Source organism: Cervus canadensis, chromosome 18 (assembly GCF_019320065.1).
Source record: "Cervus canadensis isolate Bull #8, Minnesota chromosome 18, ASM1932006v1, whole genome shotgun sequence".
Lineage (NCBI taxonomy): Eukaryota > Metazoa > Chordata > Mammalia > Artiodactyla > Cervidae > Cervus > Cervus canadensis.
The window spans coordinates 51,592,854-51,609,868 of record NC_057403.1 but is presented as its reverse complement, the minus strand read 5'-3'; the positions used below and the strand labels follow the sequence as shown (position 1 = coordinate 51,609,868).

General features: G+C 57.4%; 1 protein-coding gene across 1 annotated transcript in view; it reads left to right on the top strand.

Annotated features, from left to right (window-relative positions):
• The window catches only part of LOC122421327 (collagen alpha-1(I) chain-like), a 123,686-nt gene extending 121,538 nt beyond the window's left edge, over positions 1-2,148 (top strand). The window contains exons 3-4 of the mRNA XM_043437181.1: positions 690-792; positions 937-2,148. Coding sequence (XP_043293116.1) covers positions 690-792; positions 937-1,251 — 418 coding nt within the window. The 3' untranslated portion in view covers positions 1,252-2,148. The remainder of the gene's footprint in view (positions 1-689; positions 793-936) is intronic.
• Positions 2,149-17,015: the final 14,867 nt, after the last annotated feature.

Genomic DNA, 17,015 nt, shown 5'->3' with positions numbered 1-17,015 from the left:
TGGGGAGGGGCAGGATGTCACTGTCCCCCGAGTGACACCCCTTCCCAGGGACACTGCAGTGACCCACAAGAACATGCTAGAACCTGCTGCTACTTGGCTGTCTCCAGGGGGCACGGGGTAGAGAAATAAGGACAGTGTGATGGAAACCTGGCCGTAGAAACCTCGAGCCCGCCGATGACCGTCTGTGCCCACGCTCGCGGGGGTGTGACTATGGGGGAGTGTGCACAACACATGTAGGCTGGGGGGGCTGGTGGGGCCCGGGATAGGCACCTGAGGGAGTCCCCTGAGGATGGCGTGGGAGGGCCGTCCGGCGGGGCTCCTCACCCACCCCACCGCCATGCCCAGGCCTCTGGGTGTGGAGGTTCCTGAGCCCGGCGCTGTCCTGGGGCTGCTGCTGCTTTTCGGTTTTTTTTTTTTTTTTGGTCATGCTCAGTCTTTGCTGCTGGAAGCAAGCTTTTTCTCCAGTTGCAGTCAGGGAGCCACTCTCCAATTGCAATGGGCTCTAGAGCACAGGTCCGGTAGTTGTGGCACATGGGCTTCGTTGCCCCGAGGCATGTGGCATCTTCCTGGACCAGGAGTCGAACCCATGTCTCCTGCGTCGGCAGGTGGATTCCTTACCACTGAGCCACCAGGAAGTCCTGGGGCCGCTTCCTGCGTGTCCCGTCTAAACCCTCGTGTGTTGTTCACAGGGTTGGCTGGCGGCCCAGAGAGAAGAGCCGTGTGGAGCCGAAGAGGCGGGTGGACCGCACGGCCCTGGAGCAGAGATACCGGCCTGTGACCAGGGACCGCAAGGTAGGGGACGGCTTCCTTTTCTCTTTGGAGTTTGATTTGCGCCACGTCCTGTCTTGTTTCCCTTGTTCTTTACTGGTTATGTTGTACGTGGTTAAAGCTGAGCTGCTGTCCATCGGTACGTCCGTTCTCTGTTCTTGTTGGCAGGTGGTTAGTGTTGAGCGGTGTCCGAACTCCGGTCACGTCTGTGTCCGCGTCGGCGGGTGGTTGTCTGTGTCCACGTGGCAGGTGCTTGGTATTGAGTTGGTGTGCGTTCTCGGGTCAGGTCTGTGTCCACATCGGCAGGGGCTTAGAGCTGAGCCAGTGTCTGAGCGCCGGTCAGTGGGGCACAGATCGTGGTTCTCGGTTCGTGCTGAGCTGATGTCAGCGCTCGGTTTGGGGTGGTTGTGGATGAAGAGACATGATCCAGGCGTTTGGGTGGCTCTCACAGTGGACCGGGGACAGGACGCTTGTCTTGTCTGAGGTGTTTGCTGGGGGAGGGGCTCAGAGGGCAGTGCTGGTGAGCCCTGGGTGAGCACCGCCCCCGCCTCTGCCCTTCACCCCGAGCTCCAGGAGGAAAAGCTGTGGTGATACCCGGAGCCAGGCTGGGCACTGGTGCTCACCAGGGACTGTGCTGAGAAGCCCCGGGGCCATCCCTGGGCCTGGCAGGGGAGCCTCCATGACCGCCCGCGAGCCGTGCAGAGAGTGAGCGAGGACCTGACGCCGGACGTGTGAGGTCGCCCTGCCCACGGCAGTCATCCCTGTGCCAGGCAAGCCCGCCTCGCACTCCCGGTGGGATGGACGCCACTGTTCACTGTCTATAAACCTGCCCTTGGAAAGTGGCTTCCTGGCTTGTTTCTGATCAGATCTATGGGACCGGGGGGGTCCTCCCTGCAAGCCTCAAACAGAGCTGTTCCCTGAACAGCCAGGACCGCAGCATCGTGGCACGTAACTCAGAGGTAAGGGCAGGGCCTGTGCGAGTCCTTCAGGAATGCGGCCAACGGGTTATGTCACGAAATCTGCCAGCCCGCTTTCCCGTTCCTGGTGATTCAGGTCCTGGCAGCACGCACGGGTCATTTCAGCTCTGAAGTTCACTGAGGCGTGCTGAGTGAGCGGCCGGGGGAGGGGGAGGGGCACAAGGGACCCTCCGGTGAGGGACACAGCCTCTATCTTGACAGGGAGGGGTCACTCAGGGGGGGCGCCTTCGTCAGGCTCCTCGATGGGTACCCTTACAGTGTGTGTTTTGCACAGAGAGTAAATTTTCCCTAGAAAAACACAAGCAAACATTGAGGTCTAGTTAGGGCAGTGCCAGCTGAAGCGCTTGGCGATGGTACATCAGGATGTCTGCCATTTTGCTGTGAAGTGCATCAAGAAGTAAGACGGACCCGTGGGCCCCTGGAGGGGTAGGATGTGACACACGGCAAGGAGGCAGACGGCACGGTGCACAGCTGTGACCTCAGGTGGCAGGTCCGTGGGTGCTCCCTGCCGCGCCTTCAGCTTGTCCGTGCCTGGGGAGGTGGGAGCAAGACTCTGCGCGGGGCCATGGGGGCCTGGGGTGTCATTTTCTAGGTCTTTCTGTATTTGTGGACTGTTGTGTGACCCACTGGGGTGCGTGGGGTCTGTGTGGTTTCCCCATGTGCCTTTTCCGCTGCCTGTCCAGAGCCACAGTCTCAGGTGCGCTGATGGGCAGGGGCTCCAGGGGCCTCAGGTGGGGGTGCTGACCCCAGCCTGTGGTCCAGGCATGTGGACTCACAGCCCTGAGAGGCACCGTCCCTTCACCTCAGGATGGTGCTCCGGGCAGGCCCGCTCCGCACCCCCCCCCCCGCCCCGGAGAGGAGTTTGCGTTCCTTGCTGACCGACGAGGTCCTCATCATCCCTCTAAGGACCGTCTGCAATGACAGGGCTGTCAGCACCCTAGCAGCATCAAGGGAAGGTCGAGGGTTACCTGCACCAACTAAGATCCCGCAGCAGGACTAGGCTTGGTGTGGGGGCCCAGTCTAATGGGCAGTGTTACAGCCGCCTCTGGCTGGAAAATTCACCCTCTCCTGGCCCTGGGGCCCAGGGAGCTGAATTCTGTGACCCAGGAGTCACTGTGGCTGCCACTGGGGGCCAGAGACCACCCTTACAGAAATAGTTCTTTTCCTGAACTTTAAAATTTTATTTTGTTGTCCTTTCCACATTCAAAGAGGTTGTTTTGAGCAAACCCAGAGGACAATCTCATTCCCAGACTCTAAGCATTAGGAGGGCCACTGGTTACTCCCACGGGACAGTCCAGAGGCTGTGTGAGGCAGAACCAGGCCAGATCCCAACCTCCTGGCATCAAGGCCACGTGGCTCAGCCAGATCAAGTTTGGTGACAAGTGACAGCCCACATGAGGCAGCTCGGGCAGTGAGGGAGCTTATTGACCCAGATGATTGACCTATCCAGGTGCAGGTACTGCTGGACTCTGAGGCCAAGTAACACCTTTGGGGGTTGGCTCTTCTTCGCCTGCCACAGCACTTTGCTTGGGCCAAACATCACCACAAGGGCCAGGGGAGGGCCAGGCGCCTGGTTGCACCACCCCGGTGGTCAGGGTGGAAGGGCTGCCTGGCTGAGTTCAGGCCAAGTGCCCACTCCTGCATCTGGGCGGGGTCTGCTTTACCCACCAGAGGGACTGAGTGTCTGGCGGCACTGCAGCCACAGAAAGGGCCATGGCTGCAGGTGCCTGCAGCCCAGACTCCTAATCTGGCAGACACAGAGTTTTCTGGTGCCTTGCAGGGAGGCCCTGTGTCCTGGCATCACCCTCGGGGAACCCGTGGTCTGGAACGCCAGCATTTCATTGTCTATTTTTGTCTTATTTCCGACTGTCTACACCTAATGCCTGGTGGTCTAGGTCAGTCAGCCGGATGGAATTCTTTTCCTGTGAGGCCAGGATCCTGGGGAGGAGGGACTTGTCCACGTCATAGCCTCTACAGCTACTCTCTGAGCACCCATCCTTCCCCACAGAGCCCTTCACAGGTGGACTCAGGATTCAGCCCCCCACATACACACACCTGACAGACCAACCTGCTCCTCAGGATCCCAGCTGCTGACATAGTCAAGAACTCGGTCCGCAGGTGGTGGCTGGGGCTTTCCACACCTGCTTGCTTGCCATGAGCTCACTCAGCACATCCCCCTTCCCCATCCCCTGCCCATCACACCTGTCTGTCCACAGAGCGGGTGCCCACATGCCACCCTCTGGATGCTGGGCACGCAGGGGCTGATCTGGGCTGTGGACGACAGCTGCCCCTCCCACACGCTCCTGGCCTGGGCCCCTGCCAGGGCCTTGTCTTCAGCAGATGTGGGGTGGGGGGCGTGGGGGGTGGACGCAGTGCCAGCGAGAGGCCGTCACTCAGCTGGGCTGGAACGAAGGCACCCAGGACACAGGTGAGCTGCTGAGCTGGGAGGGAATGAAGCATCCCTTCACACTGATCACGGCTCACAGGCTTCAGCTCAGGCCTCATAAGGCCACATGGACTAGGTTCCTGCCCCCGCCCCGACCCCCCATTCCTGTGAGGGTCTATCTGATGCCGTCGAGTGGACACATGCAAACTCTGGGCAGCGATGTGTAGAAGTACCCACAGCCCACCCAGCACCCGGGCATCCCCACCCCTTCTCACCTGTCGGGAACACCCGACCCTGGACTTTGCCCCTGAAGTAGGCACGTCCTCACACTTTTCTCAGTTTCTTGCTTTTCTTTGCAGTTTTAGCATATATATAGCGTGCCTAAGTCCTACAGTTTGCCTTGCTTGTTTTTGAATTTTATTAGCATGGTGTTAGGTGGGGAGTATCTTGTTCCGTGGCTTGCTTTGTTTCCCTGAGTGTTCTATTTCTGAGCTGCGTCTGGGGTGATGTCCGAGCTGGCGGCCTTCTGTTTCCTCTGCCACTGACCCTCCTTTGTGTGCTGGGTCCACTCTTCACTCTGTTCTCCCGTCCATGGACGCAGGGGAGCTTCCAGGGTTTCACCACCAGCAAAGCCACCGTGAACGCCCCGAGCCCCTGGGGCTCAAAGGCCTCTTGATGTAGCATGCACGTGGCTGCCACTTGTGGATGGAGGTCGGATGTGCACAACCGTGCCGACCAAGCTGCGTGTTCCCGCAGATGGCACCAACATCCGTGCCCCAGAGGGCAGCCCGCCCCCGGCGTCCCCGAACTGGCTGGTTCTCGTCAACCAAGTGGTGGCAGGACCGTCTCTCACTTTTCCTTCAGTTCATGCTGTTATCACTATTCTAAAGGCACATACCTAAACCATGTAACAGGTCTGAGTCTTGTGCAGGAAAACCACGTCCCTCCCAGGGCGCCTCTCCGTGGCCCCGCTGTCCTGTGTGGTCAGGCTCAGTCCGTGGAGCTGACTCGGGGCCCCAACATCTCCCAGGACACTCGGGCGCTGCTGTTCTGGATGTCCCATTTTAGGCACAGGGGTGCCCCATCCACGCTAGGTCTTCTGCCCCACGGTGAGCCCTGCCCATGGTCAGCACTGACTTCACAGGGATCACGGGCCACAATTCATAGTTGAGTTTGTTGTATATCATAATAGCCTTCCTGACTGCACATTTTTGTTGCAAGTGTCTTGGGGGGTTTGTTGGCTGGCTTGCTGTTCCACAGACCAACCCCCAGTGTAACCCCATGTTCTCTCCCCGCCGTGTGAGTCTCCTAACAGTACTGCGTGCGTGCACACACACTCACACACACACTCACACACACACGATCATCTGCCCATCATCTCTGAGCCCTCTGCTGCTCCAGTCGGGACTACATGTTCTCCATGCCAGGTGCCTGAGGAAGGTTCCGGGAATCCCCCTCCTCCTGGGGGTGTGTCTCCGCCTTCCTCCAGCGTTGGATCCCTTTTTCCCCGAGATCCTTTCTTGGCTTACTTTCACTTTCTTGGTTTACTCCCTTGTCTACCTGGCGCTCACCCTCCAGCATCTTCCTGAGAGAAGGTGCCAGAGTGGTACGTGTCCATTTTGCTCTGTCGCTCAGGCTCCTTAGTGGCAGGACTTGCTTTTGATTCATCGTGAGCACCTTTGTTCACTGCATTTCTCTTGCCTGGAACATCAACTCCTTCCTTCCACCCGTTCAAACAGCTCTTTAATAAGATATAGCACATATATATAATGGAATATTACTCAGCCATAAAAAGGAACTAAATTGGGTCATTGGTAGATACGGATGGACCAAATCTGTCAAACAGAGTGAAATAAGTCAGAAAGGAAAAAACAGATATCATATATTCACACATGTATGTGAAGCCTAGAAAAATGGTACAGATGTACCTAGTTCCAGGGAGGAATAGAGACACAGACGTAGAAAATGCACGTGTGGACATAGCGGGGAAGGGGCAGGTGGGAAGGACTGGGAGAGTAGCAGTGACATTTGTACACAACCGTGTGTAAAACAGACAGCTGGTGGGGGCTGCTGCATAGCCCCGGGAACCCTGCCCAGTGCTCTGAGATGACGAGAGGGGTAGGGCGGGAGGGAGGAGATATACGTATACATGTCACTGATTACATGGTTATACAGCAGAAACTAACACAACTTTGTAAAGCAACTATACTGCCCCCCGCCCCCGCCAAAAAAAAAATTTGCTCTTTACAGCTGGACTCAACAGCCACCTCCTCCAGGGAGCCTTCCCCACATCTCAGTCCTGAGTGACGGTCAGTCCTTTCCTGTAACCCTGTGATACTTATTCTCTGCGTCACACCATCAGCATTTATACTCATTGTGTCTACTCATTAATTCAGCACCTGTTCCTTGAGCACCTACCACAGGTGTTGGAGGACATCACGATGAATCTAAAACAAGGACTTCATTGGTGACAGTCCTGGAATATCCAACAAAAGGGACCTCTGGGACCACCCATGAAACCCCCTGTCGGGGAGCCAGGAACCTGAGACCCCAGGGTTACAGGACTCCTCATCCCGCAAGGACCCAGCCTGGTCCCCTGACCTCCAGGTCCCTGTTCTTCTGTGATGACAGCTGTCTACAGAGAGAGCAGATGCATGTAAATACCCCACCGCTGTGCCCTGGGGGCAGGTGTTACAGTACTTGTTTTATGAATGAGGAACCTGAGGCAGACATGGGCATCTCGTGACCGGTGGAACTGTGTCTTGCTCTGGTAGTTTGACCCCAAACGCGGGCACCTGCAGGCGAGCGTTTGCCGGCACTCAGTCCTGCTAGCAGATTCCAGACATGCATGACCAGTCGATGTTCCCTTCAGACACATGGACCGAATGTGGGGCCTTCCAAGGCACGCGCGTGCTGCGGGTTTCGTGTGGCGGAGGCTTCGTGCAGCTCTGCCTCAGCAGGAACACCTCCCCTGGGACGAGGAAACCCCCTCTGTCGTCTGGGCGAGGGACCGTCCCGCCTGTCCAGAGCCTGGGGCTGCGTCAGTTCGGGGAGCTGCTTGGGAAACCGACTGGTTCCCAGTCCCAGCCTCTCCCCCCGCCACCCTCAGCAGTGGACGCAGGGGCTGGGCTGTGAGAGGCGGCTCCTCACAGAGGACGAGGCGAGACGGCAGACGGGAGCCTCGCCCTGGGCTCATTCACACCAGCAGGAGCCCTTGTGTGCGTGAGCCACGGCCCAGGCATCCGCCCGGCTCTGGACTTCCTCTGCAGCTGACAGATTTTCAGATGAAAGCAGAAATTTCCTGTGCCCTTGATCTCGAGTTTGTCTCCTGGACGCGTCCCTCTTCCTCTTCAGCTGGGCCATGGAGGGGACAGAGGTGCAGTTTTGGAGGACAGGGTGGGCAGGTGCCTGCCCCGGCGGGTGGGGAAGAGCCTCCGTCACAGGCCCGGCTCGGCGGGCAGCATGCACGGGCAGGGTCCCCATGAAGGACAGCGTCACCGGGGCCTGTGCGTCACCCCCTTCCTGGGAGGCTCCCAGGAGCTCCAGGCTCTGTCCTCTCACACACACATCCATAAATAACTGTGGGAATGTAAACAGCCTGGCCCTGAGGTCCTGCCTCAGAGGGAGACTGCTGACATCAGGCCCTGCAGCACCCCCGGCCCCACCCGACTCTGGAGTCACGGAAGCACCCCCACTTGGCACCATCTCGGGGCTCTGCACCCGGGGGTTCCCAGCACATGTCTGCTGGACAGATGGATGACTGAACGAGTAAGCCAAGTCATGTCTGTCTGGCGCCCGGCTGCTCATGACCCTGACCGGATGTGGCCTAGTGGACACCAGGTCAGTCCCATTTTCCCGACTCAGTGCTTCCTGGCCTGTCTATGCTGCTGTTCCTGGTGTAGGTGTGGATGCATGGCAGGGCACCCCTCACTTAGCAGCCCCTCTTGCAACCTGGCCACCCCCATCATCCGTCACCCCATCATCCGTGCCCCCATCATCCGTCCCAGCCATCCTCTGTCTCCCCCCAACCCCCACCATCCATACCCCACTTCATCTGTCCCCCCCACCATCCATCCCCCACATTATCCCTCCCCATAATCATCCACCCCATCCTCCGTTCCCCCCTGGCCCCATTATCCGGCCCCCCATCATCCATCTCCCCCCACCCCCATCATCCATCCCCCCCATCATCCATCCCCCCATCATCCATTCCCCCCCGCCCCTATCACCCGTCCTCCTCATCCTCTGACCCCCCATCATCTGCCTCCCCCCATCATCCGTCCCCTGCCATGGATGTTGGGGGCATGAGGCCCACATCCCAGGCCAGTGAGGTCAGGGAGCCAAGGCTCTGGCCTCAGGTCCTGGAAGGAGTTTGGAGACCATGAACGGGGTCTGGGTGCGGGGTCACAGGCAAGGGTGAGGAGATGCAGTGAGTGTGAGCGAGAGGAGTAGGGTATGGGCCTGGGGTTATGGAATGAGCTGGTGGATGTCCCAGAGGCAGAGGGGGAGCCAGAGAAGGGGGGAGCTGCTAACGGGCCCCTGGGTGAGCTTGCAGGACAGGGTACCACTGCTCATTTCCAACCAGGGATGGGTGGTCCCGGGCACAGGAGGCGAAGGAGCCCTGGGGCTCAAGTGTGACCCTGGAACTGGTAACCGAGGCTCCCCTGGCCTCAGCTCACCTGTCCGTGAAAGGGCTGTCCCCCGCCAACCCCAGGCTATGGTGGGAGACCAGTGAACTTGTGCGTGTGATGTGCTTGGCTGGAGAGCCCTGGGTGGGGTGAGGCGTGGTGAAGACCACAACCGGAAGCCATCACAGGAAGGCTTAGAAGAAGACAGAGCAAGCACCAAATTGGGCTGAATATGGGGGGGGCGGGGAGACAAGACCCTGCCACACGCCCCCCTGCTGTGGACCGGCGCGCGTGTCTGCTGCTTCGGGAACGTCCAGTGTGTGCAGTCACCGCCTCAGCCACTGTGTCCGTAGATTGGCTGCTTCCCGCCTGTGTTATCAAATAAATTTCTTTTTAGCTGAACTTGATCCAACCTCCTCTGAACTTCAGTTCCCTAGTCCTGGATCCTCTATTTGAAACTGACCCATTGGACACAGTCTTTCTGAAAGGGTCATGACAGTTCCAGCCCAAACGTCCTTGAGGGCAGTCCCTGGAGTCTTCCTAATCCTTCACACAGAATGATGGGGGTCAACAACAGGGCCGGTCAGCAGCCAGAAACACAAACCCAAGTCCTTTTCAACTCATGCATTGACTGAGACCTGTGGGTGGACGGACAGATGGGCTGAAGGGTTGATCAATTGACTGGTAAATTCAGTGATGGATTGATGATGAACCAATGGGTGCATGAATGGCTAGATGGGTGGATAAATGGATAAATGGATGCGTGGGTGGATGGATGTGATGGATGGACTTATTCAATGAAAACAGACAAGGAAATTATTATTCATCCCCCACCAAGCTTCTGGCCTCTCTTCAGGCACTTCTCTCCCTGAGGAGGTCTGCACTGGCCATTTCTTTCCCCAGATCTTCGTAAGGGTGTGCTGTTTTCCTCTCATCTTAAATGGTCGCCTCTTCTGGGTTCTTCCCCCACCCCCGAGGGAGACCAGCATTAAACAAATGACTGTGTGGGTCGAGATGCGGGCCTGAAGAACGAGATGAAGGCAACCCATGAGCCTGTGATCAGGGTGGTCGGGAGCCTCCTCTGGGCCCTAAAACTGGATTCACGCCAAGTGAAGGGCAGGGGGTGCAGGTGGAGGGGGCCGCATACAGGACAACCACAAGGTCTTAATGTGAACCAAGGAAAAAGGATCTGAGTGCTGTTCCCCGCCCTCCCCCTTTCTGTTCCTTCTTCCTTCCTCCCTTCCTCCCTTCCTGACCTCTTTCCTTCCTCAGATACTTGCCTCGTGCCATCTCCCTGCTCCCCCTGTGCTTTAAGTGCGTAAGCGATGTCTTCCGTGTCGTGTTGCAAACCCTCTCATTCAACGCCCATCGGATGCCTTTGCCTGAATCTCTGGGTGGCACGCTCTATGAAGGACGAGGCCACCCATCCACAAAGCCTTTCCCACTAAAACTGACCCCTTTCCCAGATACTAAGGGCCCAGACACTAAAAACCAACATGCCCAGTTCCTCGATGGACTATAATACCTAATCCTAGGGTTTCACGTCTTTGTAGACCAGTGTGAATAAATATCTGTTTGTTCAATGGACTAGCAAGGGGATTTGGATAAAGGAGTAAATTTATACCAAAGAAGGTTGTTTATTCAGGTCTCAACACCGGGAGCATCACAGAGAAGACTGGGAATTGTTTCTGAAGGATAAACACTAAGTTTTCATAAAAACCGAAGAGTGATTTTCCATCAAGTACGGCCTGTGCTCGTGGGTCATCACCATGGTCATCACCATGGTCATCACCACATGGTCATCACCATGACCAGTGACAGCTGCCCGACCCCGGGATGGGCAGGGTGAGGGTCCGAGGAGGGTGCCGGTGGGTTTAGCTGTCCCTGCTGTTCGTGGTCCGGGCGGTGACGGCTCAGTCGCCTCTGGGCTTTGATCAGGGCTGCCGTCTCACAGCACTGATCTGAGGTGCACAGATCACATCGCCCTGCGCCCACCACCCACTCAGTCCCAGAAACAAGGAGGCAGCGTGTGCGGGCAGCCCCAGCACCCTCTCTGCTCAGGGAGGGGTTTGCTAAGCCTCGCCCTGCGCTCTGCGGAGGATACTGAAGGGAGGGGAGTGAGCCACCACTGCCCGGTACAGGCTCTTTGCCAGCAGCAATTCCTTCTACCCACCCAGAGCCGCCCTCGCAGCCCCCGATGCGGGGCAGGAGCCCCGAGGACACGGAGTTGAGCAGACGGCCTCCATGAGAGGGCCCTGGGAGCAGCGGGAGAGCTGGAGACGCCTGGGGTGGGATGGGGCGTGCGTGAGAGGCCCACGGGCAGGACAGTGCTGCTGTGGCTGGTCAATGCGGCTGTCTGTAGGGGGCCACAGCTCCAGTTGGATTGGAGCTGCACGGAACACCAGGTGACCTGCTCAACCGGCACATCTGGCAAGCGTTTCTCTGGAGAAGGGGCAAAGACCACGGGGCCCTGATCCCAGAGCTCTGGACGCCGTGAGAGACACGTGTCATGTCTGCGATGAGCTGAGGGAGGCTGGTCTGAAGGCTGCAACCTCCTGGGGCCACAGGCCAGACCCAGCGGGAATCCCCCGAGTGGCTCAGACAGTGGGCAACCCCACCAAGCAGAGAAACCTTGAGGCAAGAGCCCGCCGGCGGGCGCCCTTCCCTCTGGATGTGCTGGGTTGGTCTCTGGGGCTCGTGCTGGGCCGTGCCCAAGCCCCGCCTCCCCGGGGTCCCACCAGCTTGTGTTCTGCTTCCCCTGGATGAGATGGAGGGACAGGCTGGAGGCTGGGGGCCTGCGTTCTCTGCGTCTTTCCCTCAGCGGGGACTCGTGCCAGCAAGGCGCGCAGCTGTGCGCTGTGCAGGCTTGTCCGCCGGGACCTGAGGGTCCCGCCTGGAGCTTCCCGCTCCTGGTTCATACGGCGGCACTTCCCAGGGCGGAGCTGAGTGTCTGGGGTGTTTACGTGGAGCCGTTCACATCGCCCTGCTGCCAGATTTCTCTCGTGCACCTGAAGCTGGAGGTGACTTGGAAGAGCAGTGTGGGTCCCGGGTGTGCCGGAGCCCCGCTGCGAGGCCCAGCTCCAGAAGGTCTGCTTACACCGTCTGACCTTGGTTGTTTGACCTGGGAAAAGAAATCTGAACTTTTCCACTCTCAGAGGTCAGATCGACTCCCCTGTGGCTCGAGGTCATGTGGATTTCAACAAGGCTGATTCTGCTTCACGAGCTGATTGATGGGTCCACTGGAGACGCATACCTGGCCGGGCAGATGTGTCTTGCCTTCAGGGTGGGCGAAAAGGTGTCCGTGGCTAGATGCTGGGTTTAGAGCTTTGGAGACCCAGGTTCAGAGCCAGGCTGGCCACCTTGGCCAGCTCCCCCTTGCCCTCTTTAGCCCTGGCCCTTGGAGACAGAATGCCTGTGTCCATTTCATCGAGCCAGAGGCCGTGCTGCGCAGAGGTGAACTTGGGCAGCACTTGACTCTGGTGCCCCGGGCCCTGCCGCACCATCCCCATGCCCTTGTGGCGTTATGCCCCAGGGCTGAGATCCGGGCACACCGGAAGCGGTGGCACTTAGCCACCATCGGATCAAACGCTGGCAGGGAGGACTGGAGTCCTGTAGAATACTTTCAGGTGACAGTTGCAGCCCCTTGGGGTCCTCCGTGATGACCCCTACCTAAGGTGACTGATTCAGAACAAAGCTGGGCACTTGCCTCGCACGTCTGAGACTGGGTGACACTTGGAGGGGGTCCTTGCTTTTCTAATGGTCGTCTTTCGGACAGGAGCCTCCCCGAGTGTGCCGCGGAACACTGCGGTGAGTGGAGGGTGCTCCTGGGACCTTTTGTGCAGGGGTGGGGGGCAGGACACAGACATGGTCCACAGGTACGGGAGGATGATCGTTTGTAAACAGGGCCTGCTTGGGGCCTGTGGAGAGTTCTGCCACCAGAAGGAGCCTCTGGGGTGTGGGCTGTCAGTGGGGGGCCCTGCAGGTGTCCCCAGGGTGAGGCGGGCCCAGCCACCCTCTCGTCTGTCTCTGTGTCTCTGCACATGGTTTTGGTGGGTTACAGGGAGACGAGTCTTGCCCTCTGCCTCCGGCCCCCTGGTCTTGTGCAAGGCTGGGCATCCCAGGACATGGGGGCAGGGGTCACTATCAGGGTGATGTCAGGTCCTGAGTGGCGGGGTCACTGTCAGGGTGACATCCGACAGTTGTGCTGCTTCCTCTCGCCCCACCGATCTTCACAACAGCACCTGTGATGTGGGCATAATTGTTTCCACTTTAGAGACAAGGAAACTGAAGCTCAGAGAAGCCCCAAGTTCCACCTCAAGCAGGGCCGCACCCACCGAGAGCAGTGTCTCTGCAGACCCCAGTCAAGAGGGGCCAGGCTTTCCTGGGGGGGTGGTCATCGTTTCCAGGAAGCAGGGACACGGGGAGGAGGTAGAAAAGATGGGGATGAGGTCTGGTCACCTGTGGTCTGATCCTCTGTCCTTGCCGTTGGCGGGGCCCCAAGCTCTTACGAAACAATTACAGAGGAGTCCAGATGGTATTAATGGTAAAAATATTTCATCTCTGAGTCTGGCTGACGGATAAAGATAAAGTTCATTCCTTTTTTAAGAGCAAATATGTTAAAGTGTGGTGCTTCTTGAAAACCTGTCTCAGTGGTCGCTCCCTTCAGCCCACCCATCCGGTTCCCGGCCCTCCCACCCCCGAGTCTGCTCGCACGGGTCTGGGGCTGCAGATGGCGCAACGCCCGTCCCCCTGGGCCAGCACTGTGCTTATAGGAGGCGGTCCTAGATGCTCGCTGGGGGAGTGATCTGCATAAGGACACCAGGAGGTGGGCCCACGGCTTCTCTTCCCAACTCAGACTAATTCCTGCCGCTCCTCCGGCTCCCGGTCTGCCCGCTTTCCAGTCTGCCTCCCACCAAGCTCTCACTGCAGGGGCCGGGGGTGGGGGGTAGGGGGGCTCCACAACAGGACCCTCTGCCCCCGGCTGCAACCAGGCTGCCTCAAAGGGCAGGCTTAGCAGTGACCCCAGAGCTGCAGAAAACACAAGCAGTGTAGAAACGGTCTGGAGCCGCGCACCGGCATGGAAGGCCGGCCTCAAATCCTTGTGCTTGTACTTGGACCCAGGCCTGAAGGTCCAGAAGCGAGTTTCCTTGTTCCCCTGGTCTCTCAGTGCAGGGAGAGGGGGGCAGTGAGTGTTTTTCCCAAGCAGCTTTATTTAGATACAGCTCACATACCGTGAAACACCCTATTCAAGTATACGGCTCAGTGGGATTCACTGTACTCAAGAGTTGTGCAACCATCACCACCAGCACCACCAGCACCACCATCAAATTCCAGGACATTTCTTCACCCCCAAAGACCTCTCAGGCCTTTTAGCCCCTGTCCCCCACAACCCCATCCCCATCCCAGCACCCTCAAATTCAATTCCTGTTTCCAAGGCTTTTGACATTTCACATAAAACAGACGCCCCTTTGACCAGTTTCGTTCAGTTAGCACCATGCTTTCAAGTCTCCCAGGCCGTGGCCTGAGTCAGCGCTGCCTTTAGGCTGAGTGACGGTCACCACAGCTGTACCGGTATTTATCCGTCCATCTGCAGAGAGATGTCTGGGTTTTTTCCACTTTTTTTTTTTTTTGACTGTTGTGAACAGTACCACTGTGAAAATTCATATACAAGTTTTTGTGTGGGCCTAGGTCTTCGTTTCTCTTGGGCAGGTACCTCGGGCCATGTTATAACTGTATGTTTAACACTCGGAGGAACTGTGGGACTGTTTTCCAAAGGGACTGCACCACTTCACACTCCAGCTGGTCCACGTTCTCCCAGCACTTGTCTTCTGGCGTTGTGAATCTAGCCATCCTGGTGCACGTGAGGCGGGATCTCACTGTGGTTTTGATTTGCTTTTCCCTGCTGACTGACGATGTTGAGCATCTTTTCCTGTACTTATTGGCCATGTGTTTATCTTCTTTGGAGAAAGGTCTATTCAGATCCTTTGCCCATGTTTCAATTTTATTTTTTGCCTTTTTATTATTGGGTTGCAAGCATTCTTTCCATATTCTAGATCCAACTCTCTTATCAGACTTATGATTTGCAAAAACTTCCTCCCACTTTGGGAGTTGCCTCCTTGTTTTCTTGATGATGTCATTCACAGCACAGAAGTTTTAAATTTGAGGAATTCTTGTTTATCTAATTATTTTTTTCTTTTTCATTTGTGCCTTTGGTGTCATAGTAAGAAGTCATTGTCTAACTCAAGATCAGAGAGGTTTGTTCCTGTTTTGTCCTAAGAGTTTTGTGGTTTTAGTTCTTATATTTAGGTTGCCAACTCTTTTCAAGTTAAGTTTTGTGTCTGGTGTGAGGTAGGGACCCATCTTCATTCTTTCAAATGGAGATGTCCAGTTATCCCAGCACCTTTTGTTGTAAAGTCATTGAGTTGTCTTGAGAAGCTTGTCCAAGATCAGTTGACTGCAAACGTTAGGGTTTATTTCTAGACTCTCAGTTCTAGTCCATTCCATTAATCTGTATATTTGCCCTTATTCAACACCACACTGTGTTGATTACTGCAGCTTTGAAGTCGGTTTTGAAACTGGGATGTGTCAGTCTTCCGACTGTGTTCTCCTTTTCTAAGATCTTTTTTTTTGGCTGTTCTGGGTCCCTTGAATTTCCATGTGACTTTTAGGATCAACTTGGCAATTTTGGCAAAAAAGACAGCTGGGATTGTGAAAGGAATTACCTTGAATCAGAACAGGGCCTTTAAAACCATATGGTTCTTTGAGTGGATTGGGGGAAACCTAGAGAACCTTTCTCCAGTTATGAGTTCAAATTAAAAGATCAGTTTTTCCTTGTCCCAAAACACACCCCTCAGTTAATCCTCACCACCTCGTGGAGCTGGTGCTGCTGTCACATCTCAGAGCTGAGCAAACCGAGGCCCCGGGGTGAAGTGAGGTGCCGGGGTGCCCTGGTACAGGTGATGGGGGGCCCCTGTGCACAGTGAGGTGCCCGTGGCCATGCACCCAGCAGGTGGTGGCCACTGCCATTCCCACCACCTCGGCCACACAGGGGCCTGGCCCCCGGCTGGCCTGTGAGGTGGTGCCCGCCCCTTCTGACCTGGGGAGCTGGCAACTCCTTCGTTCTTTGCAGACCCGCTCACCCTTGCCAGCTCGCTTTGCCCGCCTGTGACCAGGAGGCTGGCTGAGGGACTTCATAGGTGAGGAAGCTAGGAGGCTCCGAGGCTTTCCCATAGCCTGCCCTGGTGTGAGAATGTTCCTGCAGCTGTGACCTCCACGCAGCAATGCCTGCGGAGGAAAGGGGGCAGAAAGACCCTCACCTTGTGGCTCAACCCAAAAGACCCTTGGGTTCTGAAGGATGCCTTTCCTGCCTCTGCCCCCGAGAGTCAGATGCAGGCCAAGGGAAGAGGCCAGGCCCCCCCAGGGTCCTTGTAGGAGGGGGGATGTGGAGCGGCTGCTGGCTGACCCTCCTTCTGACCCTCTGCCCCCTCCTGAGCCTCCAAGAGGCCAGGCCAGCACCTCTGGGAGCCAGGGAGCCTCCACACCTGCCCACTGCTCTGCCCCAGACTGCCCACCCCTGATGCCCCAGAGGAAACTGCTGAGCCCACAAGGAGCGGGATGGAGCTGCCCGCCACAGCGGAGCGTTCTCCCCGTACGCCTGCAGCTCCGCCCGTCAGCCCGCAGAGCACCTGTGCTATATCCCCAGGGCGGCCCCCACTGCCAGCCACTGCAGCCAGGCCGGCCGCTCGCCCTACACCAGTGGGCAGAGGGGGCAGAGACCAGTCCCCCACCCCCACCAGCCCCCAACCTGAAACGCAGACGGCGGCTCCCACAGCTCCGTCCCTCCCTCCTGAGTCTCCAGGGCAGTTTAGTGTTTATTTTTTAACTCCCTGCCACCCTGAACCAGAGCCATCAGAGTGGGCCCAGGAAGCTGGAAGAGTCTCTAAGCCCTGGGCGAGGGTGATGCCAGCACTGCCTATCCTCTGCCAGCCTTTGGCTCCAGTCAGAGACCCTGGGGAGGAGCCACACCCATAGAGGGTTGGACAATGGCTTGGCCCCGCCCTCCTCCATCCTCTGCCCCATCTCCCCTCGTCCAGGAACCCCCCAGCCATTCCTAGGGGGACTGATGTCTGTGATGATGACATGAGCAGAGACACAGAGCGTCCCCAACTGCCGACTGGAGCCCGCGGCTGTCCAGAGCACGGTCGCTCAGCAGGACACCCGTCCCCACCATGCTGGGTCTGCTGAAGCTGAACCTCT